This window comes from Silurus aristotelis (assembly GCF_946808225.1).
Source record: "Silurus aristotelis genome assembly, chromosome: 3".
In the NCBI taxonomy this organism is placed as follows: domain Eukaryota; kingdom Metazoa; phylum Chordata; class Actinopteri; order Siluriformes; family Siluridae; genus Silurus; species Silurus aristotelis.
The window spans coordinates 28,322,647-28,350,214 of NC_139576.1; the positions used below are offsets into that span (position 1 = coordinate 28,322,647).

A 27,568-nucleotide genomic window follows, 5' to 3' on the forward strand; every position below is an offset into this window, starting at 1 on the left:
CCAAACTCGCCTTTAAACCTTTTAGGAAGAGATATGATGCACAAAATGGGAATGGAAATTCTGTTTTTTTAATCCAATGTCTCACTGTCTTTTCCTTCTGTCCTCATGCTTTTAACTGAGCCACAGCCACATCTGGAAGATTTCTTTCATGGTAGTACAGAAGTCGTGCCTGATGAACCAAGTTTAGGTGAAGTAACCCTAAATTATGGGCCTCTCACAAAGATGAGGCAGGTTTAATCCAGGTAAAACCGTATAATAGACTCATGAAAACACACCATCCGATTTTTGTTAAACAATTTCCATTGTCGATAGAGAAGAATGTTGGCATTGCTCCAGTTATTGACAATTTATTGTCACAAGGTGATTTGATCGAGACACATTCACCGTATAACACAGCGATTAATCCTGTCTTAAAGGCAGATAAAAAATGCTGGAGGCTAACACAAGATTTACGTGAGATTAATAAATTAGTTATTCCGTTAGCTCCTTTGGTGCCCGATGTAGCTACCATTGTTAACTCTATACCAGCAACTCCCGAATTTTTACTGTGATTGATCTTTGTTCTGCTTTTTTCAGTGTCCCTTTGGCCTCAGAGACGCTGAGACGCAGACGCTTTTCGCTTTTACCTATAGGAGACGTCAATTCACCTGGACACGTCTTCCTCAGGGCTTTGTTGACTCGCCAGCCGTATTCTCCGCTGTAGTGCACTGAACTTTGGCTGATATACACCTGCCGGAAACAACCTGCATTCTTCAATACGCAGATGACATCCTTGTCACAGGACCGAGTACAGCTTGTGACTATGTTTTCAAGACCTCTGACTGTGAAACAGATGCAGAGCTTCTTGGGACTGGTGAACTACTGCCGAGCATGGATCCCTGACTGCGCACAGCATGATAAAGTTTTGCATAGTGCTATTGATCACAGAGCTCCTCCATCACATCTCATTCTGTGGTCTCATGAAATGACTGACAGTTTTGCTGCCCTCAAGCAGGCTATACACTCTGCTCCAGCTCTAGGTCTTCCGAATTATGCTAAGCCTTTTCACCTTTATGTGCACGAACGTAGTGGTACGGCTGCGGGGATCCTAGCCCAGGAACACGGTGACAGATATCGCCCTGTTGCGTATCTTTCCAAATCTTTAGACAATATAGCACAGGGGTTGCCTTCGTGCTTGCGTGCAGTGGCTGCTGCGGTTTTGATGGTCCGGGATGCTGAGAAAACGGTGCTGTCACATCCTTTGATACTGTACACCTCACATCAGTTAACAGCTAATTTATACAACCTCAACAAACAACATATGACAGCACAACGCAGATCTGGTTATGAAACTACACTCTTGGTAACGGAAAACTTAACTATTAAGCCTCTTCTCAGCCGCATTCAGCTGTAGTAGCTCTGCGTGATCTGCTAGACGATATTGACGTAGATGGTTTTTATGATGCGCATGATTGCCTTAGACAAATTGAACGTGAGACCTCTTGTAGGACCGATCTTTTAGATACGGCCCTGGAAGAGGGGGATTGTCTATAAGTAGATGTTCATGTTCAGAACCTTCTAGTGTGTATTTATGTGGATATGTGGTTGTAAGATTACCTGATGTAATAGTTGAAGCTAAATTATTACCATACACATCAGCACAAGCTGCAGAATTGGTCGCACTTACAAGAGCATGTCAGTTGTCTGAAGGTAAAGTAGTGCCTATATTCACTGATTCTAAGTATGCTTATGGTGTTGTGCATGATTTTGCTGAAACATGGAAGCAAAGAGACTTTAAAACAGCTGATGGAAAGCCCATAGCACATTTTAATCTCATAGGCGACCTTTTAAAAGCTGTTCAACTCCCTGCCAAAGTGGCCATAGTGAAGGTTAAAGGACATGCCGTAGGTGATTCAGAGGAAATTCAGGGAAACACATTAGCGGATAATGTAGCTAAGGATGTAGCTAAAACCACCAAGCTAGTGTTGGATTCATGTTTGACTTGCGCCAAAACTAACGTACATCGACCTGTACAACATACTGCGCTTACTTTTCCTGAAGCCCCTTTCCAACACCTACAGATATGCCACCTTTAGGAAATTTGAGATACCTGTTGGTTATAGTTGACAGATTCAGTAAGTGGCCAGAAGCATTTGCATGTGCGACAGAGAATGTTAAAACGGTTGTCAAAATATTAACAAAAGAGATCATCTCTAGGTTTGGTATTCCTAGTGTGATTGAAATTGATAACGGCACACCTTTTGCTTTAAAGGTAAGACATCTTTTTGCTAAATGTTTAGCAATTGATTTTTATTTTAATATTCCCTATCACCCACAGTCAGCTGGAGTGGTAGAGAGAACAAACAGAACCATTAAGCGTATTACTAAAGCCTGCATTGAAACAGGCCGAAAATTGGACTTTTGTTCTCCCGGTAGTACTCACAGAAATGAAAATAACCCTATCTTTAACAAAACTAACCCTATCTCTAACAAAACTAATCCTTTGAAAGTTTTATGTTCTAACCTTTCATGACCCCATGGGTCAGGGGACGCACTGGCATTTCTTCCTTAGGTAACCTGGAAGTGATGGTGGACGACTACGTTTCTGCCCTGGTTGAGAAATTGAATTCTATCAGTGTTGATGTTTCACTAACTCTTCCTATGCCCACAGATAAGCCAACACACCCTTTTGTGCCTAATCAGGTCGGTGAACCGAAGTATCTGGGTCCAGCGACTGTCCTAGCTGTAACCAGAACTGGAGTTCTGACTGATTATCAGCCACAGTGGATACGCGCAAGCAGGATCAAAACAGCACCTATTTAATCTATGCATTAATTGGTCTGTTGGCCTAAGAAGCCAGCCTAAGTGAGTGTTCAGGGCTGAAACAGTTGAGAGCCCACGGAAAGATCTTTTCTTTTTAGTAGAAACGGGGCCACCTCCGGGGTAAAGATCAAACTCACATGACTGTTTAGTTTAGCTTACCCTGATACCGCTCTAGGTCTAAATTCTATAACTATATGTGCATAGATGTAACTAGACTCCGAATTTTTTTATTCTCTTTGAATACATTATTCAGAGAAGAAACTGTTATGTATACCTTATATCACTAATTATAGACATACTGAACAAACAATGAGAAACAATGGTCTCATGACGTCTTGGAGAACGTGAAACAACTGCTGAACAAAGTTTTTGGAAAAGATTAAGAATTTGTTTACGAGTGTTGAACACTATTTTGTTTTAGAAATGATTCTTGTATGTTGTTGGAATTGTAGTATGTATGTTGATGACGATGGTAAGACAGGCCATAAAGACCTTGATTTGAGTGGTGATGATGAAGGATTATTTGCATGTAGGGAAAGAATGAAATGGAATATCTTTCAATTCGCAGTTTATGTCACAGGTTCTGTTCCCAGGATGAACATCCTATGTTTTGGTGTGTGATGCTAAATCATAAATGATTTAAAGTGGCCATTGTTAGTGTTAAAACTGTTTTCACACTATCTCACACACATTTTCTTGTCCGTTCAGTGTTTATAGGATATTTACGATGTTAGTCTGTAAGGTAAACAGAGAGTCTTATCTGGGCTCACAAATCTCGGGCTGGTATATCCTCTTGTCTAAACAGGAAAACGACTTTAGGTCAGCCTTTTGTGTGTGCGTGTTCGTGTGTGTGTGTGTGGACTGTATCATCCTGTGTATAAATACGTGTCTGCCACCTGCAATAAACTGAAGAGAGGAAACATTGCTACATTCTGTGTGCTGTGTATTTCTCCTTCCCTGAATTCAGAAAGGCACTACGGAGCATCACAGGTCGTATGGAAAATCTCTCCAAGTTTCGTTTTGGGCATGATAAAAATCTAACACCCCCTTAACACTGCGTTCATTCAAACTTGCTTTAAAATAATAAGCTTGACCAGTGACACTACATTTTTTAGTTATGACTTTCAAAACCAGGTCAAAAACAATTGTACATTTTACTGGCAATAAAAACTCTAACTAACATTAGATACATTTGCATGTCGCAAACAATGCTTAATGCTCACACTGATGTTTCACAAACATTACAAACATTTCAACATTATAAAAAATATAATAAAATGAATAAAGTTAATGAATAAATGCTTACTTTAAACGCTGACAATTGAAGGGTTGATGAAGCTGTCCTGAAGCTTAACTGATGATCAAAATGGCACTATTATTCCATGTGCACTCCAATGTCTGCACGTTATAGCGCACATGCTCCAACCACCAAGCCACCAAGCAACTTGTGTGCTTGTAAACTTATATGTGCATATCCAGTCAACATTTCAAATTAAGTTGGTCAGACAATTTGTTAACCAACTTATTTTCACTTATTAAGTCAAATTTTTTTTGTTTTATTGTCCAGTTAACTAATTAATGTTATTCAAACTTTTCGAAAGTTGGATTTTTTACAGTGTATAAGAGCATTGACATATAACATCATCTCAGTCCATCTCCTCTTTTTCTCCTCTTTTGCCAGAACTTTCTTTCTGGCAACATCTACATTAGGTATTGGCCTGTACTGACCTCCTTCTTTTTATTGGTTTCACTTGTTTGTCCTCCTTTTCTTCCCCTTCTTCCCCTTCTATTCCATTGTGTTCAGGTCATTTTGCAGGTTGTCCGTCAGCTCCATTTGAATCCATGAGTCTCCGTCCTGTTGTGTGTCCACTGATGTCTCTTTCCCTTTGTCTTTCTTCTCCACCCCATCCAAAATGTTTTGCAAACTTTCAGTTAGTCCTGTTTGGGTCTAGATTCTCTGTCCTGCTGTCCGGCTCATGCACAACCAGCGGGTCTTCACTTGATGGCTGTGCATAACCCGGAAGTACTGCGGGCCTTCTGCCGTTTCTATTTTTGTAGTGTATGGGAGAGAGGCAACTTCTTTTGGGAACCGCGTTTTCACAAACCAGTCCTCGATGTTGGTGCCCGAGTACACTCTCCTTTTTATCTTGGATATTGGGAAAACTCCCCATCCCTACAATTGACAATTGACAATCCTTGTCATTTAGACAGGCAGATGCATGAAGGAGACCACATAGTTTCTATTTAGCAGTCTTTTGACCTCACACTTGGTTTCATTGATAACCAAACCGTCCAAAAGATACTTATCTCTTGTCCTCTTATTGTTCCAGAGTGACCTTGTACAGTGGTACCCCGCTTAGCGACCGGCTCGGACATCGACCTTTTCGCTTAGCGAACAGTTTTTCGACCGAAATTTGCGCAAAGCAGAAAATAGCAGAAAAGGCATATAAGCAAACAAACAAACTGACAAGCAAAAATAAATTGGCAATTTGGAACAGCCATTTTCGCTTACGGCCATAAAACTCTGAGAAAGCTCGATCTTGTCTGATCTTGGAAGCTAAGCAGGGTTAGGCCTGCTTAGTACTTGGATGGGAGACCGCCTTGAAATAACAAGTACTGTAAGCTTTATCTTTTTTTTGTTATGCTTTTATTTGCTTTCATGCTTAATTTAAGGATAAACATCTACTGTGGGGGATAAAGTGTGATAAAAGTTAAACTGAAAAAAAAGGCATATAAGCAAACAAACTAAGAAGCAAAAATAAATTGGCAATTTGGAACAGCAATTCTCGCTTACGGCCATACCAGTCTGAGAACGCTCGATCTCGTCTGAGCTTGGAAGCTCACTTGCACGCTGTGTGTCTTGTAATGACAGCTTATCAGTACGATATCTTTCATTCCTTTCTCAGCCAATGGCGCAATCGGTTAGCGCTTTTAGCTGTTAACTAAAGGGTTGATTTCGGAGCCCACCCAGGAACGTTATGGCTTTTGTTAGACACCAAGCACTGAGTGGACTGAGTGACTGTTGCTGGCAGGGTGGTGCGTCTGGGACAGATGCTTTGAGGGTTTCTTTTTTAGCCAGCATTTGTCATAGACACTGTTCAATTCTAAATGCTTCTTTTAAGGTGAAACTATGACAAACTAAAAAAAGAATAATAAAGACATCTCTTCTTTTCATTTTCTCAGGTCATCCCTGCTGTGATGGCCCAGAGGTTAAGGGTTGGACTCGAAATCCAATGGGGTTTCCCCATGCAGGTTTGAATCCTGCTCACAGCGGTTACGTTTTAAGTAAATGTGTTGTATGAACACTCTTATTGCTAAGCGTATGATGGAGTTCATAAGAAAGTGAACACTGTATGTATGTTACAGTGTTTGTTTAGTTTATTGATGTATTATATCATGATACTGCATCACTTCTCATGTTACTGTTTCCTAGATTTGTGGATTTGTAACGTTTATTGTGTGATTTAAATGTTGTTATCTGGCAATATGGGGAGTAATACAAACAAACACTCACACACCATAATGGTTAGATGCAGTCGGAGTATCAACATTTAGAAATAAGAAATTATTTCTAGATGGGGTTTTCCAGAAGAAAATAGCAGTAAGAAATGCACACATTTCGTTAATCACTATTTTGTGTCTTGTGTATTTGTCCTACACTGTTTTGTGTTGTCTTTGTACTGTTTGCACCAGGTTTCACACGATGCACTTTATGTGGCGAGGACACTTAGCCCTGTGTTTTCTGTGATTGTTGTTGTTTGTAGCACCAGGGTTCAGGGGGAACGTTGTTTAATTTCACTGTGTAATGTGTCAGCTATATTTGGTTGAAATGACAATAAAAGCTTCTTGGCTTGACTTGACTAATCAGGCACTGAAACAAGTAGGAGAAAACCTGGGTAAACCTTACCTGTCTGGCAGACGACCTAAAACCAGAGTGGGTCAATAACCACAAGCAAGAATGACTACCTCTGAATGTGATCATGAAATTTTGCATTATTGTGCAAACATGTCCTGTGCTTTATCTCAACTAAAGAAGCAGGTGAGAGAAACACTTCTTGTATCAGCCAACAGACAGCTGCATAATCTGAAACAGGAGACTGTGTGGTGGTGAGAGATATGAGAAGGAAGAGCTGGGGAGAGAAGAGGTGGCTGAGACCGTTCCAAGTTCTTCTGATCAGAAAGTCGGTAATGAAGGCTACAGAGACATGCCAGTCACTACAAGTGTGTTCCAGAGTTTAGAAAGCCGTCACCCAATCATTGATTGGGCAGAGAGTAGAGATTCCCACTGGCGCTCATAACTACCCAGGTGAAGTTGAGCAGGGAGTCGGTTACCCACTACTGCTGCACAACACATGCAGTGAGTGGAATCACCAACTGCTGTACATGTGTGTGGAAAAGCCAGAAAGGTGAGAAACTTCCCCACAAGTTTCATCTCCACCTTCATGACCAGCGATCAGTCACACCTACTGAAGTGGGTGCAGGACATCCTAAGAGAAGAAGCAGCTCTTCCTTATCAACCACCAACGTGCATAGTAAAGCATTGTGGAAGTGTTTTTTCAAGCAATAAAACTTCTGAATTAAGAGATTATTCTAATTGCACAAGCAAGGGACATGCTGTGTGAAAGCTGTTGTGCAGCCTCATCTGAAAACATCTGTATGGGAAAAGTTGATGGCTCTTAAAAGAGCCATTGGGAGCCTGGAGGTTATTGTCAAATCAAGTCAAGTTTATTATTATAGCGTTTTTTACAACGGACATTGTCTCAAAGCAGCTTTACACTATTTAACAGTTAGGTGAATGATGTGTATTTACCCCTGATGATCAGCCATGGTGACTGTGGCAAGGAAAAACTCCCTTAAATGTTATGAGAAAGAAACCTTGAGAGGAGCCAGACTCAAAAGTGGAACCCATCCTCATTTGGGTGATATCAAGAGTGTGATTATAGTCTTTAAACAATCCAGCACACTGGAGATTAAGAACTAACATGAGCACCAGAAGGTAAGATTATAAGTAATCTCCTATCTACAGTCTTATACAGTAATTTAGGATTATGGAACCAGGAGCTACTAAGAAACTCATTAAATAAAATATTGTGGAAGAACACACTTAATTTTTAAGCTCGAACACAAGAGCTCTGTGAAAAAAAAATCCAAACACCATGTTTCTTCTCGAAATTTAGGGGCACTCCATCATAAGTAATGTAAGAGATGGAGACCAATTTCACAGTTCCAAATGCACCCCATGCCTAATTCTCCCATGTATTCAGACATCGCTCCGTTTAGCCAACGCCGTGTTCTTTCAACACCATATTCGCTAGTAGAGGTCTGGTATCTCTAGGAGACGTCGTGAAGAAGCATGTCCGAAAACATGATTTTTGTTTCTGAGAAATAACATGTGGGCCTCTCCGATGTCTGATTTCATCCGCCACATCAGATCAAGCCTGTTAGTGCCCAGAAGTCCAATGCAGTTCCTGCTGAGGTGAATAATCATTAGATCTGGGTCATAGCAAGTGGTGGCTCATTTCTGATGGAGAAGCGACAACAGGTCCGCCCATCTTCTCCCTCCTTTTCCATCCCAGGTGATGTCACAGTCCAGGCCCAGATTCTCGTCTTGCCCGTGTGCTGACAAATACGCTTGCAGTCTCACGATTATCAAGCTTCCAATGATCCAGACTTGTGGTGTACTGATGTCATTCATGGTGGAAATATGTCCCTTACAATCCAAAATGCGTGTATTTATAGTAATTCCTAGCGAGACCAGGTGAAAACTGATTGGTTCATGGACCATTGTTTTTTCTGTCCTGTCACTCATCTCTGCTTGGTGATTCCAGCAGACCGCTTCAGGTATTTTTATGTTTTGTATTAATGATATAAAATGGCCAGATAACTTTTTTTTAATGTTAAAAGAATTATGTCATGATTTTCTTTTTCGTTGCATTTTATTACTTAGTTTTGCAGCTATATTTGGAATATTAATTAGAGTTTTAATTATTTAGATTAAATTAGTGTAGTATAGAATGTATTAGTTTAGGTTATTATATATTGTAGGTTATATTATCAGCAGCTTGTTGCCGTTGCTGTAATTAGACTTTTTTCAGTTTTCATCTAATAACTCCAAAGTGATGCTTTTTACGTACGTGTCAAAGTCATTAATTACCTTGTTAATAGTTGTGAGTTATATTTTTGTAAGACCTAAATGACCCTAAATATGATTGTACTTTTAATAACAGGTTACATTTGGGAAGTTTTTATATTAGAGATCAGAATTTGCTGATACAATAAATACACAAAAAAAGAAGAAAAGAAAAAAGTTAACTGTTGTGTGGTCTTAAGTAAATCCATGTGTACCACATAAACTACAAACTACAAAGAATGTTAACCTAAGCTATTTCTAAACTTTATTGTCTAATCTCCATCTTATTTCATATTTATAAGGATACCCCTCTAAGGAAAGTGCTTTCAGGCTGCCAAGGGCCGTTAGGAAAAGCTGGACCTGGCAGATGTACCAACACAGTCTCACCCCACATCATCACGTATCGACGTTTGGTCATTGCCCCCTGGCGTCGACATCCGAGGCAGAAGGTACCCCCTCTGCGACGCTTTTCAACGTAGATGGCCGTCCTATACACTTCAATGCAAATCCCTCATCTTCGGATTTTGACGCGCCGGGGGTCAACCAACGTATCTGCCGTATGTGGTGGAAATTTCGTAACATTATTATTAATAATAATAATAATAATAATAATAATAATAATAATAATAACTTGGCTAGATTTATGTATTATCTTGCGAAAAAAACACAACAGGTTTTAGGCTACAGATAGACTTTTAATGGGTCAGACCGACCCTTAACGTCGGATTTTGACGCACGCAGTGGCTGCAAATCGGTTTGATTTGATAAAAAACGATTTGCCCAGTATATATGTAATAATGCTTTGATATAACCGTACCAACTAACGAAGTTTAATGATATCGAATTATATTTTCTACCGTTTAGTTTTCATTTCTGTTCGTACATCCTCCACCCCAACATAGATCCAAACGTCCAATCAGAAACTGGACCTAACAGAAACTGCTGTAAAAAATAATAATAATTATTATTATTATTATTATAGTAACAACAACCGTAATAATAATAATAATAATAATAATAATAATAATAATAATAATTGTTCCTGCCTCTTACCCTACTTCACGTTGGCCAATCAGCTACTTCAGCGGTGACACATCATTGCGCGTGACGATCCCAAGCACCATTGCGATTTTCTATTTTCATACGTAAGTATTGGACTTAATCTAGAATTAGATATAATAGATCTTAGTTTATCAAAAACTTGGACAAGATCAACAGTCTTGTCAACCAGGCAAAAGACATGGATGAACTCCAAAGGCTGCATGAGGTCATCAGCATGCAACAAGAGGCATCATCCATCCAGCCTCCAACTGTGAAGTGGATTAAGAGGGACAGTGAAGGGAACATTGTTTATGGGAGGCCAAGATTCTCCAGAAAGCAAGCAGGTAAGACCTTCTTTTCATTCATGTTAAATAAGATCTAGATTTTATCTCTATCTCTTTATCTCTTAACAGTTGTGTTAAAACAACACATTTTGTGTCTAGTTAAGCACAACAAATTTAATGTGTTGTCCCTAACTTGACAAATCTGTGTTATTATTGGAACAACACATTATTTTGTGGTGTTTAAACATATCTTGTGTTGTCATTTTATTTATTTTAACAAAAAATCAACACACAATTATACATATACTGTGTTAAAATAAATAATACCAAATAATAAGTAAAAATTAACACATCCTTTCTTAGAGTGTACAGTTTCCACACATTGGATTTGTACATGTGCGTCTGAACCATTATAAGACCACTTTAAAATTAATAATAATCAGAGGTGGGAAGTAACGGAGTACAAATACTTCGTTACTGTACTTAAGTAGATTTTTCTGGTATCAGTACTTTACTCCACTATTTATTTTTCAGACAACTTTTTACTTTCACTCATTACATTTTTACACAAATATCTGTACTTTTTACTTCTTACATTTTCAAAACCGGCTCGTTACTTTAGTTTTAATCCATTGATTTGGTGAAATATATTTTTTATTTTCACTGCGCGCTGATTTCAGCTGAACAACCGATTTCCTTTTACTACGCGTCTTTTTCAATCCGCTGGTGTATAAATTCCTGACTCTCACTCTTTACGAAGATAAGAATCAGCAGGCAGAAGGCAGTAAGAAGTTTAGGATTAACGTAGATGAGACAGAGGGAGTCAGTGATGTAAACATGACTGAGAACAGACACATTCATGATAATCAACATCTTTTCTCTGCTTGTGTTCTATATGTGGATGTTCAGCCTGGATACATTCATTAGGTAACAACATGTTTAATATATATTTGGCTGTCAAAATTCAAATTATTTTAAACTGAACTAAATTTTATTAACACGCTATCAATTCAGTGTGCATTTCTGTTTTTACCATTGTTATATAAAAAAAATAAATGTAAATACATAAATAAAAAAGAAATTAAAACCAGCAAAACACACACTTATTCACAATGTCCCTTCTTTACTTAGATATACAATAAATAAATAAACTCCACCGAAAAATTTACATAAAATAAAAACAACACATCATTCAAATCTGTAAAATGTCTATGATTATATATATATAAAAGCTTCTTGACTTGAAGAGGTGCAGTTTCTCCGGTATCACCTAATTAACTGTCCGTGTGGATATTTTTATTTAATCACAGTCCTTTCTGGCATCTCATTTATTACATTTATTGAAACTTTAACATCTCTAAACACTATAAAATAAATACAATACAATGTAAAGCATAGCTGTAGTGCAATCAATTATAAAAAAAAAGGTAAAAATGTATCCAGTTTATATTAATTGTTGATTGTTTTAGCATATAGTTCAATAGATCATGCATGTGGATTTTTTTATTTTATTTTTATATAGGCTTAATGCGTGAGCAAGTCTTTAGGGATATTATTTAGCAGGAACTTGTGGTTGGTAGAATGACACAAAAGATAAAGTATGTAGCGACAATGAATCTTTCTTACTCACTTCCCCTTACTCTCTCCTCCTCTGCATATTCCAGGCAACACAGCTTTGGTGCAGGAGTACAAAGTTTGGCCAGAAATGAGAAATAAATTACTGTAAACTGAGTAAGGTCTAATTTTGTTACTAAGAACTGGAACTTTTTTTTAATGCGATATAAAACTCTATTTACTATAAGAACAGATTATTTACAACTAATACAAAAAAAAAATCATTTATTATGTAAAATCTGTCTTTTTTTTTCTTTTTTTTTTTTCCCGCCTTCTCTGGGCTTGGCTTCGGATGTGATTTATGGCTTGGTTATAGCTTCCTGTCCTGAAATTAAGTGTCACTCGGGCACTGAACACAGAGCTGTGTTTGGAAAAGTGCAGAGAGGTTTTGAGTTGATGTTCTTTGTCTTTGTGTGTCTTATAGACATGGCTGTGGAATCTATTACTCTGTTGTTCTTCACATGGATCATCAGTGTTGGTGCGGCATCACACAACGAATCTTCAGAACAGGGTAATGCAGTGTTTATTTTGTGTGTGTGTTCAATTTACTCTAGCTTTTAGCAAGAGTAACAGATTAATAGATTAGATTAAACTGGATTAAACTACTCTTTCATTCATAGTTTTTTTTTTTAAAAGCAGATCATCCTTTCATGCCAGATTTACATTTATTTGTGTGTGTGTGTGTGTGTGTGTGTGTGTGTGTGTGTGTGTGTGTGTGTGTGTGTGTGTGTGTGTGTGTGTGTGTGTGCGTGCACGAAGGTTTCTGTATAGATCATGGAGCAGCGTTCGAGCGTGTTTTTGCAGTCCCACATGAGGCAGCGTTATTAGACTGTGAACTGGTGAAGGATATTTTATTAGATCTTTTAAACATCCCTTATAATGTGACGTGGTACAACCAGATGACCGGCCTAGAGTTCACAGGAGAAGAGAACCATGTTCTACTACATGGGTCTTCGTTGATGTTCCTCAACATCAGCATGAAACACCAGGGCCATTACTTATGCATTGTCAGGTAAATAAACCCTGTGTACCTCCGAATTATTATTTACTCATCTTAATGTATTTCAATTTTAAAATCTGAATTTTTCCTTTTTTTGCATGGATCTTCACCACAAGAAAGGTTCTGAAATTTTAAAGAAATTGGCATTTTAAAAATTTTTTCTTTTGGATGATCCTGTGCATCTGCAGTTTAACACATAACATCAATCAAAACATTACTAACCAATTGTGAAAAAATTAAAATATAATATACATTTCTAATGGTTAAGGAGTTTTAATTTGGCTGCCTCAGCATCATCCACATCAGTCTCTGTCTCATCACCTAGGGTAAAAGTCACACCTTTAAATAACAGCTTTGTTCTTTATGTTGATTGTTGGAGTCTTAAAGTGATTCCAATGTTTATTGAATATTAGAGCAGTAATATTTACTGTAAAGTGGTAATAATGTAACCTTTGTGAGTCGCTGTAGTGTCATATGGGAATAGGAAAAGCAGAAACCAGGATACAGCAGTTATACTATTATTTATTTTCATACAATTTCCTTGATAATTAGTAGTTTAAATGCTGTTAGTGAAAAGCTACAAGATGATGACATTTTATAAATGAATGTTTTATTCCTATATTACATTTTTTTTTTCTTTTGTTTCATGCACGCGACTTTTATTATCAGAATGAGATCTTACATTAAGCGCAGAATATAATTGTCCTGTCTATATAACACTTTTTAGTTTTCCCCTTTTTTAGTTTCAGAAACTCCATGTTGGAGCACAATTTATCTATGCATGTTGTATTGTATGTATGTACAGTATATACTGTATGTATGTCCATGTTGTATGCTGTAGTGTGTTTAGAAATATAACTCTAGATTAGTTGTGAGATCCCAGTGGGTTATGGGAGACAATCAGTGCAAAACTAGAGCAACATACAAAAATATGATTTTCAGTAAACAGTCAATAATGGTTTGCTTTTTCTCATTTACTTTTAAGCAGAACTCCAAAGGAGTGCTATAAGCAGGTGAGGGTTCTGGTGGTGGAGGAGATGATGTCTGGAGCATGTCGCTGTCCTCAGACAGCATTGCAGCGAATGCAGGGTCAAGTGAACGATAACCTGAGATGTCCTTTAAGGGATTTTACCAGCAAAGTGGACAGCTACTCCATACATTGGTACAAGGTGTGTGTGTGTGTGTGTGTGTGTGTGTGTGTGTGTGTGTGTGTGTGTGTGTGTGTGTGTGTGTGTGTGTGTGTGCATGTTTATCTCTCTCTTGAAGCTCTTGTCTCCCTCCTTTTATTCTCTCCATCGCTCACTGCAAAAGAAACACTTGTTACAGTTATGCACATGCATTTGATCCATACTGCTCACTTCCTCCAGGTCCGCCCTTCATTCACAAACCGGTGCTTGACCATGCCCTTGCATCCTCTCTATAATTTAGTCACATTTAACTTGAAATATCAGGGAAAAGTTTCCACTTCAATTCTATGTAAAAGAATGACTAAGTTTCAAAGTATTAATTCAGTATATTTCCAATACTTTTGATAATAATGGATTTCTAAAATAACGAGTGAAAGAAAATCTGAAAAATTAGTACTCCTGTCCTTCTCAAATTACTGTGTTTTATGCTATGTAAGTAAACGTGTTTTATTCTATGTTAGCACATAAATAATAGCATTTAACAAGTGCTTATATCTTAAAGAAGTACCATCAAATGTATCTAGCTTTCCTGTGTGATCATATACAGAAATTATAATCATAGCCTGAATGTAAATCTGAACTTTCTTTGCTCTTTCAGGGCTGTGAGCGTCTGCAGGAAGGGTCCAGGTTTCACTTCACTGACAATAACCTCATGCTGAATGTCTTCAAAGTTTCTCCCAACAATGCTGGGTTTTATACTTGCAAGATGACCTTCAACCTCAGTGGAGTCAGCAGTGTAGTTACAGAGACTATTGAGTGTGACATAACCGGTGAGAAACAAAAACTACAATTACTAGTACAGCTACAATTACTTTCCATGGTTTAGTTGAGTTAAGCATCAACTAACACACACTGAACTGAGATTATTGATCCTGAGAGTATTTCTACACCTCCTGGCTTTATTTTGAGTAACCTAACCCTGATTTGTAAATACAGGAATGCATTTGAAGGAGAATTTTAAATAGGTGAAACATAATTATGCCTCTTAAACAGAATTCTGTATCTATGCTATTCTGATGGGAATGCATGGTCACAGTGTCATGAGATCCAAAAACAGGCACTTTTGTGATGTATTAGCTTTTTACAATAGCAGTTGGCTGGATCCATACTTTGAAGGGTCCCAATCTGAACAGTGTGTTAGGGTTAATTAGAGTTTATGCATTGGATTTAATTTGTGATCAGTTTTTCTCAGCTGCTTTAGAGCTTTTATTGAATCCTTAAGATTTGCATTCCACTAAGTGCCTTTCTCAAAACAATTAGTACAAGCGGCACAACACTTTGAATTTCTTGCAAAAGCCTGTACTTTTCTAAAAATCTGTAGTTTATCTAATAAAAGTATTTGTATCAATGAACATCTCATTGCCATCAGAATGACAATATCAAGAAATCCAGAAACTGTGCGCCATCATACTAACAACATGACTAAACCTTTTGATAATTTTGTTTGTGAATGATGACAAAGAGACTTTTCATTCTGATGGGAATGAGATGTTCATTGACACAAATACTTAATGAACTAAGGATTTTAAGAAGCGTATAGGCTTTTGCAAGAAATCCAATGTTTTGTACTGTTTGTATTAACTGTTTTGAGAAATGCACTTACTGGTTTGCAAATATTAAGGATCATTCGAGAAATGCTCCAAAGCAGCTGAGAAAAACTGTAACAGTCCCTGGACTGGCTCGTGGCATGCGCACTACCACTTATATGATATTAGAGAATAATAAATGGTTAAACATTTATTATTACAGCAAAATTATTGTCACATTTCTTATGTATTTATTCCTTTATTTTGTAAAAATTTTATAAAAGTATCAGTGGACTTATTTTTTCAACCCTACTCATTTAAACCTATATTGCATAGAAACCTATCATTTACCAAAGAATAAAAATTTTTATTTGGTTGTAGTGGCCACACTGATTACACCCATTGCATCAGTTGATTATTTTTTTTGTAACATTTTGTAACAGCTGTTATTTTTTGCTTTCCCTCAGAGACAAGATTAAAAAGACCTCAAATGCTTGAGCCAACCGAAGACACCCTGAAAATAGCTCCAGGTTTGCTGCATTTTAAACCGTCTTTAAATACACACAGGATTCAACACCAAACAAAATGTTTCATGTTTGTTTGCACGTTTATGTATGAGCAGGTTCGGCGATTAACAAGACGTGTGTTTTTACCTGGCAAAGGAGTCCAAGTGATGATTATGTCCTGGGAGTTTAAAGGCAATTATGTCTCCTCAAACACCTCTGAGCATATCCTCCAAGAACCTCTCTGGTGAGTTTGATGTAGATAGATAGAGATAGACAGACACACAGACAGATTGATAGATCACTTAATTCATCCTGGAGGTAATTGACACGCTGCTGTAATTCAAATGCTGTTATTTTAAGTTTGCTAGAGTGAAATTATGGTTACAGTAAAACACAGAAAGGAGTCCTAAAAAAAAATTTATAAACATAAAATTATTATTAACTTATATCCAGTCTTTTTCCTACACTCTCATCTGCCATCAGGATGATTGGGAAGGATTTTTTTTCCTATAAATATCAATAATATTATATTAATATATTCTATAACTAACCAAAATACAGTGGGGCATTTTCAGTTCAACAAACAATTACTTTGTTATGACGCTATAATCGGAAAAAACGTTGTGTTTGCCATTGACTTTATCTCGGGTGTTAAAGGCTTGTTACAGTGTAAAAAACAAGCAAACAAACAAAAAATAAATAAATGAAGAAACACATATCGAGTGATCAACTCAAAGTGAATGAGATTTTCGATTTATGTAATTTCTTTTTTACCACAAAAACAGCAAAGAATGATGGGTTTTTCCTTCTGCTACTATGACATATGTTATGTCCATGAACATCCTGAAGCTTTACACAATTCATAGGTTCTTCCAAAGCTGGCTACACAAAACACTGCACTGTGTATTTTTCTGGACACGCAAGATCAGTAATCTCAGCAATTTTAACAAATCTTTTCACAGAACTGCTTGTCTCCATTACATAAACAATTCTTACAACATTTCCTTTTGTCTTACTGCTCAAGAGAAAATGATGTTGAAAGTTTGTGATCAAATCTTTTAGTAGAGCTCCTTTAGACTTTAAATATACACACTTTATCTCCATCTTGTCACTACTACATGAGGGCAGTTTTATTTCCAGACACCATGCATGGATTTATTTTCACATGCTGCTGTAAATTTATTGTCATAATCATTTCTTGTCATTCTGTGTATTTTATTTTGTTCCTATTGTTTGTCTATAAAGTAAACAGATTGTAACTGTGCTTGCAGGGAGCTCGAGGTGGCTGATGGTTGGCAGGTGGAGCGAAGCTTGTTGGTGTCTCGGGTATCGGAGAAAGATTTTAACCTAAACTTCACCTGCAGGGCCGTAAATTACAGAGGAACTGCTGTTGGCTACTTTACTTTACTTACTGCTGTGAAGTATTTCCACTGATTATATTATTGTCCTCAATGGTCCCCTGGTGGTCTAGTGGTTAGGATGCGGTGCGCTCACCGCTGCGGCCCGGGTTCGATCCCCGGTCAGGGAACCAACCCCAGCCACTCTTAGTGCCGTTCCCAATCCCGGATAAATGAGGAGGGTTGCGTTAGAAAGGGCATCCAGCGTAAAAACATGCAAAATCAAACATGTGGATGATCTGCTGTGGCAACCCCTAACGGGAGAAGCCGAAAGAAAGTTTATTGCTTGTGGTGTAATAGAGAAAAGAAAAAAATCTAGATAGCGAAAATTAAATACATTAAAGGGAATGAAATACATTGAAGATGTTTTGCAGTCATTACCCTATAAAATTGGTCAGAGTCCAAATCCAGCCCAGATGTGCACAAACAAGGTCCAGATTTAAGATGTAGTCCCAGGAAGCAGAACAGAGATCATAAGCATACCAGATGTTCTTCTCGAAAGTCAGACTGTTGTCTTTGAGAAGAGCCTTCAGTGTGCTGGTATAAAAGATGTTTACTGGAGGCTTCTGGGGGAAAATATATCTGTTCTTCAAGACCCAGTTTAATAAAATGATATTTACAATAATATAGTGATAACTGACAAATTAGTTAAACATGAATTTATAAGGAATTTGTTCCACGAGATTACACTGACACTTGGAAAGTAAAAGTAGATTAATACTAAGTTTAATGATTAAAAAAGATGATAAGATAATTAACTTCTTACCTTATCCCAGAGAAGATACTTGCTAAACTAATCGAATTCCTTTTTTCTTTGTTTTCATTTTGCACACAATGTGTACGGCTCTGCATAAAGGCCTGTGTTGGTCCTTGTTTAGTGATGAAAAAAATATTTTACTGGAGATGTTGAAATTTTTTCATATCTGTTTTAAGATGAGCCTCACACTGGTTCTCTAAACACATTCCTATGTTGTCTGTTCAGTGTCTATAGGATCTTTACGATGTGAGTATGTAAGGTACACAGAAAGTCTTTGTCTTAGTTCACACATCTCTGGTTACTATGTTTTCTTACCCAATCAGGAACAGTTTTAGCTCAGGTTCATTCAGTGTGTATATATAGTTGTCTGTTATCTGCAATAAACTGAAGAAGAACATATGCACCATTCTGTGTGCTGTGTGATTCTTCTCTGATCAGAAAAGACACCACGGGCATCGTAGATCGTATGGAAAACCTCTCCAAGAATTAAGTGTTTGTTCGGGCATGATAAAAATCTAACAATATCTGAGTAAAAGAAAGGATGTCGTGTATAAATGTGTGTTGCGTTAAAAGTTTTTAATTTCGCTTCTTTTTTTATAATATTTATTTATATTGGTAATAAAAACTGAGAAATGCGTGCTGCATTAATTGCACATTAATAAAATTTGTGCTGTTAAAATAAATTTTGGTTAACGTTTTATTAACACATTCATTTAAAAGTTTTTTAAGTATAAAGGACATTATATAAAGGTCAACCCAAACAGTTCACAACAGTTGTTAAGCTTTTTCATGAGCCATTTATACCTTTGTATCTTTGTAGAATCTGTACAAACACACAATTTGACTTAATTTCAAAACACCAGGAAAACTGTATTGTAAGGAAAATGCTGTAAGAAAGAATCTGTATGCGCTCTGTTATACTGCATGTATCATATGCTGTATAATAATGATGGTTTCTACAGCTGTGGCATCATATTGATGTTATTAAGAGGATGATTGGAACTGAAGGCAGATTATTGGGTGTGAAATGCACAACCCACCACTTTAAAGAGACAATCAATAACACTGTGCAGATCTATTATGTATTTTACTTATTTATGTACAAAAATATAAATGTAATCTATTAACCATTATTTAATGTAAAAAAACTTTTTGTCTTTATGTGTGAACAGAGAAAGCTGATCTGAACTTGGTGACAGCTGGAGAAACGGGCTTTGTGAGGTCTTTCTTCCAAGATTCCAAAGCCTTCAGAGCGACTTTGGGGTTGCTGGGTGCCAGATCATGAGTGGCATAAACCACTGCGAGCTGCACCTCCCACGGCAAATCTGCACACAAAATCCATCATAACATTAGGACTTGCTGAAGCACTTTCCTGTTGATAGAGAACTAAAAATCAGAGAATAAAGATAAAGATTGATAAAGGACTTGTATATTTAATCCTTTAGTGATACCATTTTGTCTCCCGAACTCAGTAATGATTTTTGCCAGATCATCGACTGATGCTCCTTAAGGCCTTGTTGGCCAAGTCGCCCTGTTTGAGATGGACAAAAAACATGAGTGAAAAACAGAAGAATCCAGAAATAATGTTAGATAATGCTCTAAAACAGGATTTACAGGAAACTTACCAAGTAGCCTGAATATTGCTGCTACAGAGACGTTTTTGAACTTTGTCTCCTCTGTTTGTGTTTGTTTCAGCCAAGTATTCAAGATGAGACAAACACTTTTTTGATAAAAAAAAAAAATTGGACATATTAAAAACGTGCCAAATCAAACATGCGGATCATGAATACGGCTGTGGCGACCCCTAATGGGAGAAGCCGAAAGAAAGTTCAAGTGTTTTTGTGACAGTAATAGAATACCATCAATTGTAAGTTTATGCAACAAGAATGGAAAATGTGCAGTATTTGCGACACACACTGTCTCATATGAGCCTCACATTTGCCGGTTTGCATCTATTAAATGTTTTAAAAAACTAGAAAGATGAGAATTAAACACGTTGAAGCAGTTTCACATTCAGTATCATATAACATGGGAGACGGTCCAAATCCAGCCCAGTTGTGCACAGAGAAGGTCCAGGCTGAATACGCAGTCCCAGGCAGCAGGACAGAGATCATCACCATACCAACTGCTCTTCTGGAATGTCAGACTTTTGTCTTTCAGTACAGCCTTCAGTGTGCTGGTGATGGCTCTTTAGGTGTCTCCAGGAGGCTACTGGCAGAAAATACATCTTTTCTTTAAAAAACAGATCAATGAAACTATGTTTACAATCATTTGATCATAACTGAAAGGTCACAACCAATCACAAGTGCAGATGATTGAAATACTGAGGTAGAGTTCTAACTGTGCATTCTGCTCTTTTTATAACCTCCATTTATTACTCTTATGTAAGGAGGAGTCCTAGAAAATGACCTCCAAATGACCCCAAGATTTTAAATATACATGAAAAATACCACATGTTACTAAAGGGTTTATGTATCAGACAGTAGCAGGGGTAAATAATGCTCTAGAATAGTACATGAGTATGTAATTTAAGGCACAAAGTTAGTTTGTTTATTCAGTAGTGAGCACAGTGTCACATGGTTCTATATCACTTCCTTTATTAGTATATTATGAAACACAGATTTATTTGCTTGCATGTTTATTGCACTGATCTGATCATTTTTGTCATAAACAGTGTTATTAACGCTGGAGTTAAGTGCAGTTTCATTGCTGCTGGTTATCAGTGTTTACTCACACTAATAAAAAAAAGCCTAAAATAGTGATGTCCTGTAACACTTTTTGCTTGAATTATGGAAAAAACAATTAAATACTTATTGATTTAATTAACATAAATTTAAAATGAATTTGCTCCATAGATGACATGGACATTGGAAATTAAAAGTAGATTAAGAATGCAGTAAAACACATGAAAATTCCAGGTGAAAAACGATGTTTAATGACTGTTCTGGTGACTGTTGTGATGAGAATCAGCTACTTACCGTATGCCAGTGCAGATATTTGCTGAGCAAGTAATAAATCTTTCTGTATGCTTTCATTTTGCACACGATGTGAATGGCTCTGCATAAAGGGCTGTTTTGGGAGAAAACACTTGGCCATGCTGTCACCATGACCATTATCAGTTTTGGGGCTTCAGAAAAGTCTGCAAAGGAAACAAAATTATCCCACAGATTTAAAATACACTCTATAGAAATAAATACAAAACCAAAAACAGAACACAATTGGCTTCTCTGTATGACTGTCCAGATTATTTTTAGTAAATATATAATGAAATATCAATATAATCTCACCTTCTTCAAAAAATCTGTAGGCGAGGGCATGTGCTTTATGAGAGTCTCCTCTCTTTTGACACAATCCCACATAAACCCTACAGAGAGACTGCAGGAGTTCATTTCCTATAGACTCTTTCTCCGCCTTGATCTTCTCCAAAACCACTTTCAGAAACGTCTCTGCTAACGACTAAATGGAAGAAAAAAATCAACCAACATCCAACTAAATCAAACATGTATTCAAGTCATGCATTTCAAACAAATATTGGGGAGTTAAGACTTGACTGTAGATTAGGTTTAGGAAAACTACTCGACTTTGCATAAACCAAAACCTGGAGTAAACATTTTACCTAACAAATCATATCTACTGGTTAATTTCAGAACCTCAGTACCAGTGAATTATGGATTGACTATTAAAAATGAGAAAACTCAAATCCACAGATAAAGAATTAAATGCACACTAAATAAAATGCATGCATTTGAATAGAATGCACACTAAATAAAACAGAAGATAATCACTGACCTCGTTTACACAAAACTTGGAAATGACAGATTTTTCTTCATCTGTCAGAGAAGGAAATTCACATTTCCCTTTAAGTAGTGCATCAATTCAGTTTGGAGATAAAAAATCATCACAGGAATCCTGCAGTGTTTCTAATGCACTAGTGATGAGGGATTGTTTTGTGTGTTTGTGAGGTGCAGCATCAAGTCAAGGCTTTTTAGCAGCACTGGGTGGTGGCATGTCTGATGCAGCTCTCTTTGCTCTAATATGAACAAAATGTGATCAGTTTACATGACAGACAATTCTACAGTATAGATGCTTTGCTCACGCGCGTCCAGTAGAAAATGAGACGAAACGTTCTTCTGAGTCACATTAAAGACTCAGAATCAAGGAATCGTTCATAACCGACTCATCACTACTCTGCATCATCAGTAATGAGCTCCGGGAGAAACTCCGTGTTCCAGGTGGAGGATGAAGACCCTCTGCGGGATGAAGCGACTGTAACGGTGACTTTCTAGGCTTTATGGGTTTTATTCTCTTTTCAACACCGAGTCCCAAACTTTGAGAACCACTGAGCTAGGCTAACTAGCTGGCTAACTAATCCTAGCTTCAATAGGTTTCATCCTCAGGTTAAATATTGTACATTTAGTGAGTTATAAATTAATTATAAATATCTTAATAACGAATAATTTAATGTATTTGTCTTTTTGGTCAATTTTTTGTCAAATATTCTAAGAAACTAGTTAACACAAAAACAGCGCTAGCAAACCCGGCTAGCATGAGGCTAATGATGATGTCTCCTACACATTAGCCGAAAGGTCCATTTCTGTTTACTGCAACATTTCTGTAAACATTATCGCTCTTTTCTTTTTCTTTTTTTTTTTTTGTCAAATTTATCAGCTTTTCCCTGCAAGTACACCTGTTTGAGGCTTTTATGGGTAATTTGTTTCTCAATAATAGTAATAATAATTGTAATTATAATAATTATAAATTTTGCAACTAACTTTTATTTCGACAATCAATTACTCTAATGATTTTTATCAATTAATTGAATAAAAAACAAACGTTTATATTTAGATGTTATTATACCCGTATAAAAAGCTAATTCAGGGTTTTTATGTATAAAAATGTACTTTAAACAAATGCAAAAGTCACATATTGAGTTTAACAATCTTTAATTTAGACATTTTAAAGTTTATAGTAGCTGCTTGTTGACGAGTGCATGTGGGATTTCACCTTAAACACATTCACTCATGCTGGATTTCTTCTTTCTGTAAAAAACACAAAACAAAAATCATTTGAGTATGAAAGATGAAGCAATTTGTGTAAATTAACATTTGTATTGTATTTTACAGATGGCAAATTGACACATACTTAAAAAATCTATATAAAATATAATACAACATTTTTTAGATCATTTTTGTTTAGAAAACTACAGTCATTTTGTTCAGTTGTAAAGATATAAACATCTAGAATATATAATGAATACAATTTTGTATAATAATTAAATGATATATGCATAAATTAAATATACAAACATTGAAAACAAGCATTTGAACGTAGTAAAGTCGCAGTAAATCATGTTTGAGAACAGATTAATTACTGTTGTAGACAAATGCTATAAAAAGAGAATGAAACGGAGAAACGCAGCAAGTTAACAGACTTAATGAAAAAAAGGAATAAATATGCATTGGTGTACTAATGCTGTTCTTTGCTGCTGATTTAGTGTTTGTTCGCACCATTTTAATTAAATCATCACGATGTCGTGATCGAACCGATTGCGCAACCTGATGCTCGCGAGTCACAACAGAACAGATCCAAACAGAAACAAACAGTTTACACAATAACACTTTATTAAACTACACCATTTTTAATTGATGAGGATAACAGCATTCACTCACAACCAATTTCATTATCGATTATTATTGATTCGATTAGTTGTTGCAGCTCTAATAATAAATAATAAACAGTGTTTCAAAGAGAATAAAAACCTATAAAGTTTGGAAACTCACTGTTTCAGCAGTCGTACAGTCGCTCTATTGAACATCAGGTAGCTGGTAAATGTGTAAGTAGTAGTAGAATATAGTAGACCCTTTAGACCAGGAGTCCTGTATTAGATTTGTTTAATATGAATTGTGTGTTGTCGGTTACAAGACGGAGACAAAAGGGTATGAATGTGTCCAATTTATATCTCAAGAGGCGGCAAATTTGGCAAAGAGAGTCTTGGACGGCAAACTTTTTAACAGCTTTAAAGTGTAATCTATTAATATAAAGTGTGGGTTTGGTCATATGAGGGGATTTCAGTCAGCATCATGGGGTAATTTTGCTGGTGTTGGCATAAAGACTAACAGCGGTGTGTAAGAGCAGTGTCTCTTGTGTTACAGCTCCATCAACACTTCAATCTCATAAGGAGCAGGAGACTGAGAGAAACCACCACAACCAGAGTCCACCCACATCCAGCTCAAGTTCCAGCTGTGGAGGAGAAACCAGCTGCAGCTCAAGTTCCAGCTGTGGAGGAGAAACCAGCACAAGTATAATATTCAGTTAAAGCTTCTTCAGTATCTGTGAGTGAAGTCCAGACCTACAAGGACACAACATTAACAACAAAACACACACACACACACACACACACACACACACACACACACACACACACACACACACACACAATATCTATATTTAGTAGTTATATTTGGGGCTACAGCTATCGATTATTTTAGTAATCAAGTTTTCTACTCATTAGTCCAATCGATTAATTGAGTAATCGGATAAGAAGCATTTTTTCTTTATTAATGAGCGACACTAAATATACAAGATATATATTTTGACATTGGACCTCCTGGAGTGTTTATAGGCTCTGGCATGGAGAAGCTGGTGCTGGATCTGTGATGATCACAAATGTTGAGCTCAGTAGCTCCTAGTTTTATAACCATAAAGACTGTATAAGACTGTAGAAAGAACATTACTTATAATCTTATACTTCAGTACTCATGTTAGTTCTCACTCTCCAGTGTTCTGTATTGTTGGAAGATTAAGAATCAAACTCTTGATGTCACCCAAATGAGGATGGGTTCCCCTTTTGAGTCTGGTTCCTCGCAAAGTTTCTTCCTCATAACATCTAAGGGAGTTTTTCCTTGCCACAGTTGCCACGGCTTGCTCATCAGGGATAAATGCACACCATTCACCTTGACTGTTGATTTCTGAAAAGCTGCTTTGAGACAATGTCTGTTGTGAAAAGCGCTATACAAATAAACTTGACTTGACAAGAGAAAATAAGACACGTCTCTTAAAATAATTTATTTCCTTTTTAGAAAAATTAGTTTTTGTTGCTGAAATTGCAGTCTGTGAAAACTAAACCCATTGAGTGCATTTAAGTGCATTTTATTCGCAAAATACAAATATATAAATAAAAAATCATAAATAAACTCTGAAAAGAAACCGTTATCATCTCAGCATGTCACTGCAATAGCTGTCCTCATCCAACATGGGGCACGAACTCATGACCCTGAGATTAAGAGTTGTGAGTGGAGACACAACTGACTGTTGCTGGCAGGTGGTGCGTCTTTAAAAAATGCCTCTATGGTAGTTTATTGAGGCAGTGCATTGTGAAAGGTGCCTGCAAAACTGTCTTTAACTGAGAGCTTAGACGCCCTGTTTGACAAAAGTGAGGTTTTTAACATGTGGTGTCACATCACCACATACACACACTCTGACGATTATCAAATCAAATCAAATCAAATCAAATTTTATTCATCACATACACATACATACAGGGTACGACATGTAGTAAAATGTTTTGTACGATGGTCCGGCATGAGGGAATAGGATGGGGGAAAGAAAGGAGGCAGATAAATAACTATAAGGTATAAGAAAAACTATTAAAATAAAATAAAATAAATAAATAAAATAAAATAAAAGAATATAAGGTATAAAGATATATAGATATATATATATATAAAAGGATAATGTATGAAACAAATATACATATAAACAGTAAACAATGTGTAGTAAAAAATGTAAACAAAATAAAAATGTAAACAATAGGCAATTTGTGGTGGGTTGTCCATAAAGTGTCCGTGTGCGGTATGGTGTGGTGTAAAGGTCCGTAAAGTGTCCATGTGCAATATGGTGCAATATGGTCCATGTGGTATGAATAAAAATAAAAAGCGCACTGTGCTGTGCAAGTCCAGAGTTTAAAGTGTCGTGGTGCGAACGGTGAGATATGTTTAAAGTGACGTGGTGCGAAGGTGAATATATGTACAGAGAAGTGTGATGATGATGGTGGAGAGAGTGGGCCAGTTCTAGATCCTGGGTGTTTCCTGGTTTAAACACCGGATGGCCTGCGGGAAGAAGCTCCTCCTCATTCTCTCTGTGTTCGCTTTCAGGGAGTGGAAGCGTTTTCCTGAACGCAACAGAGAAAAGAGTCCATTGTTGGAATGGCTGAGGTCCTTCATAATCTTCCTGGCTCTGGTCCTGCACCGCGTGCTATAGATGTCCTGCAGGTTAAGGAGCTCAGTGTGGATGGTACGTTCAGCTGAACGCACCACCCTCTGGAGGGCTCGTCTGTCCTGCATGGTGCTGTTCCCGAACCAGGAAGTGATGCTACCCGTCAGGACGCTCTCAATGCTGCAAGTGTAGAAAGTCTTAAGTACCTGAGAGGGTAGTTTAAAGTCCCTTAAGCTTCTCAGATGGTACAGGCGCTGCCGTGCCTTTTTCACCAGGGTGTTGGTGTGACAGGACCAAGACAGATCCTGTGTGATGTTAACACCAAGGTACCGGAAACTGTCCACTCTCTCCACTGGGGTCCCGCTGATGTTTATAGGTTGGTATGACCGCTCCCGCTTTGTGCTGAAGTCCACGATCAACTCCTTAGTCTTGCTGACGTTCAGGAGAAGGTTGTTCTCCTGGCACCATCTCTCCAGGTTTTTAACCTCCTGTAGGTAGGCCGTCTCGTCGTTGTTGGAGATCAGACCCACCACAACAGTGTCGTCAGCAAACTTAATGATGGTGGTGGAGTTGGATGTGGCCACACAGTCATGTGTGTACATTGAGTAAAGCAGGGGGCTCAGAACACAACCCTGGGGGGCGCCAGTGTTGAGGGTGAGGGTGGATGAGGTGTGTTTTCCCACCCGTACGGCTTGTGGTCTGTCTGTCAGGAAGTTAGAGATCCATTGACACAGCGGCTGGCTGAGTCCCAGGACCTCCAACTTAGAGGTGAGTGTGGAGGGAATTATGGTGTTAAACGCTGAACTGTAGTCCACGAACAACATCTTTGCATAATTCCCATTTCTTTGGTCCAGGTGGCTCATCGCGGTGTGGAGAAGATGAGCAATGGCGTCTCAGTAGAGCGGTTCTGACGGTACGCAAACTGTAGTGGGTCCAGTGTGTCTGGTAGTGATGCAGTGATGAAGTCTCTGACCAGTCTCTCGAAGCACTTCATCACTACTGAGGTCAAGGCTACAGGGCGGTAGACATTAAGGCAGGCGGGCTGGGGTTTCTTCGGGACAGGAACAATGGTGGACTGTTTGAAACATGAGGGGACAACAGACTGTTCCA

At 37.5% G+C, this 27,568-nt stretch overlaps 2 protein-coding genes and 1 long non-coding RNA gene across 3 annotated transcripts in view; 2 read left to right on the top strand and 1 right to left on the bottom strand.

The window, feature by feature from the left end:
- The window catches only part of LOC310723590 (embryonic polyadenylate-binding protein A-like), a gene marked incomplete at its 3' end in the record, with an annotated part of 236,156 nt that overhangs the window by 192,091 nt on the left and 16,497 nt on the right, over positions 1-27,568 (top strand). The window lies entirely within an intron of this gene.
- Positions 1-27,568, bottom strand: part of LOC310724102 — a 103,427-nt gene that overhangs the window by 34,047 nt on the left and 41,812 nt on the right. The gene's annotated exons all lie outside the window — the stretch shown is intronic.
- LOC310723593 (interleukin-1 receptor type 1-like) lies at positions 10,173-17,446 on the top strand (the record flags this gene model as incomplete). Its single annotated transcript, XM_083536857.1, has 8 exons — positions 10,173-10,317; positions 12,188-12,382; positions 12,631-12,883; positions 13,860-14,040; positions 14,657-14,828; positions 16,052-16,114; positions 16,207-16,334; positions 17,362-17,446. 7 exons carry the CDS (start codon positions 10,173-10,175, stop codon positions 16,278-16,280), a joined length of 1,083 nt encoding a protein of 360 aa, XP_083392983.1. The 3' UTR covers positions 16,281-16,334; positions 17,362-17,446.